The 2,695-nt window shown below is 42.4% G+C and overlaps 1 protein-coding gene across 1 annotated transcript in view; it reads right to left on the bottom strand.

The window, feature by feature from the left end:
• Positions 1–1,321: 1,321 nt before the first annotated feature.
• FIBIN (fin bud initiation factor homolog (zebrafish)) overlaps positions 1,322–2,695 on the bottom strand; it is a 1,737-nt gene continuing 363 nt past the window's right edge. The window contains exon 2 of the mRNA XM_010831782.1: positions 1,322–2,695. Within this exon, the coding sequence (XP_010830084.1) occupies positions 2,295–2,695 (401 nt within the window). The 3' untranslated portion in view covers positions 1,322–2,294.

Genomic DNA, 2,695 nt, shown 5'->3' with positions numbered 1-2,695 from the left:
AATTTGTAGCAGATGGGTTACTACTCGCCTACTTGCACGCATGCAAGACCTCTAACTGGGGACAGCAATCTTTGCAACTGTGTTATTTAAATCCTTTTTAATATACTATTATTCTATGAAGCCATTAACAATTGGTTGAAATTAACATCATGAGGAAAGCAGTTTTCCATCCATGTCATGAGTCTAATATCTTCCTATTACAGCTCGGAAAATTGAGAAGATGACATTTAATACGTCTGGGGATTAAAGGTGATTACCCTGAAGTGAGTGATATGAGGCTTTGAGATAGCAAGGGTTGTGACCATAAACTACAATCATTTGAGTACTGAATATAATCTCTTTTGCCTCTGCTGTTATCTTTTTTTCTCATCTTTCATAGAATAAAGACTGAAACTCTCTTAAAAAATCATTTACCTATTTCTCACATACCCTTGGTGGTTAAAAGCAGAGCCTTGGGTGATGAAAAGAAATAATAAATGATTGTATGAAGTATTGTTCCATATTTTGTTCATTTTTATTTTAAACAATGAAATAGTTATGCAAAGCCACAGGCCTCAGGTCACTCTATCTCATTTCTCAGCATCCTTGAAAAAAGCATTGTGGGAAAATCCCATACTTAAATCTAGGAGACTTGGAGCTGTTGGAACTAACTGAGGGTTGGTCACCTTCTGAATCTGAGTTTCCCTGATTGTCATAGGAGGACATTGGACACTTCAGAGGAATAGAAAACTGGATTCCTCATGCATGGGAGAGACAAGGAGACTTTTCATCCATGTTGAAAAGGAGATAATGAATACTTATTTCTTAGTGTGTGTGTGCCCGTGTGTGTGTGGATCTGTGCAGATATGCACATATTTAAGGCGAGGATGAAGACTGGCTGGGGAATGATATGAAATAAAGTGCATTTCCACTTTTAAAATTATTAATGAAATAATGTAGACCTGTCTTCAAAATTATCAAACATTACTGTAGTTCCTACAACTTAGAATGGAGCTCTCTCCCTCTGCATTCCAGGGGCGTATAAGCTCTGAGCCTCACCATAAACTTTTTTTCAGTTGATTCTATGCAAAAACACTAGAGAAAATTGGAGTTTTAGGCAGACCAGCAGAGATCAAGTTTTGACACAGTCTAGATTTTTTGTTTCCTTTTGAGGATGGTAAGGGTGGCCAGGGAAGGGAGGATTGCTAAATATGCAGCGATCCTCTGCCTGCTTTATCATATACTCTAAGTAAACTGGCTTAAATCCCAGCCTGTCTTTCCTTTTGCATTGGCTCCTCTTTGCAATATGAAAGTTATGAATATAAATTAGAAAATAAGCAAGTATTATATGAGAACATATTTATTGGCTGAATAATAAAACTTAGTTAAGGAGTTATGAGAATTAGAATTCCCTCTACTCGAAGTACAAGTTTTCAATAAGCAAACAGAAGCAAAACCCCCAAATTAGAAAAAATACACTGGTAACCTAAATCCCAGGCTTTTGGAGGTGTGTCAAGACGATCTACCTACTTCTTTGTAATGGACTGCCATGCTGATGACACACGCATACAGTGAGAGACATGGCAAATTGGCAGATCACAGGAGTTCATGACCACCACAAAGGTTAGGCTTCTTACATGTGGCTCCTTTAACTTAAACACATACCCACAGAGGCACCGCAGACATCTCCCTGCAAAAGATGATTTGCATATAGTTTCTAGCCAATAATCTTTTAAAAAACACCCCCAAAATCCAAAAGAAAAAAGAAGACAAAGAAAAACAAAACCGTGGAGACCATGGTTAATAAATAAGAAGGAAAAGGAGAAGAAACAAGCTTCCATCCTCTGGCAGGCATGCTGAGCAGCACCTCTGACCTCATCTGAAAAACAGGCAATGTTGACAGCTTTCAGAGCCCAGGAGAGAAGGCTGAAAGGAGCTGTGCACAAGCTCCCTGGGCATCTTCACTTAATCTCCAGGATGGGGAACTTTAATCAGTCCTTACTGCATAAACTGTCCTTTTAGATGTGGCTGAAACAGGTGTCTCTGCAGAGTCTATAAAGCCCTTCTGGGAAAGGCAGGAGGCATGGCTTTAAATTGTCCTTTCCAGGTGACAAACCAGTAACAATCACATAAATAGTGTACAAAACTAAAACCACTCAACTCTCACTTTTTTCCATTTTCAGGATCATTCTCCGAGTGCAAATCAGGTTATAAAAAATAGTAAGTATAAGGGGAAAGTTAGCCCTGGCTCTGTCCCCCATCCTCCACCAGGAGGACTGACTTGATGCCCTCTCCCGGGCAGTTTGCCCCTTCACCTACACTTTAAGATAATCGTTCTTCAGCCGACCTAGTCGGGTCCCATGGCTCCTGATGGTGAGGGCCAGCAGCTCATATTTGTCCCTGAGCCCCACGGAGATGTCCAGCGTTTCCTTCAGCAGGGACCTGGTGTGGACCAGCATCCCCAAGAAGTCCTCGTTGAGCCTGCTCTCTTGCCGGCTGTCTTGCTCCTGGCCCTGCTTAAACTTGCTTTCCAGCTCAGTGAGGGACTTGTCCGAATTGGAGTAGGCATCCCCGATCTGGTGGGACTCCCGCCGCAGGTACTTGCCATAGCTCTCCTCCCCGTCCAGGTCGTAGGAGATGCTCTTACTGATGCCCTCCAGCACGCGCCCCGCGTCCTCCACCTGGCGGCCCAACACGGTGAACTCCTCCCGCAGGG

Source organism: Bison bison, unplaced genomic scaffold (assembly GCF_000754665.1).
Source record: "Bison bison bison isolate TAMUID 2011002044 unplaced genomic scaffold, Bison_UMD1.0 scf7180017864531, whole genome shotgun sequence".
NCBI lineage: Eukaryota > Metazoa > Chordata > Mammalia > Artiodactyla > Bovidae > Bison > Bison bison.
This window is presented reverse-complemented; position numbering and strand designations above follow the sequence as displayed.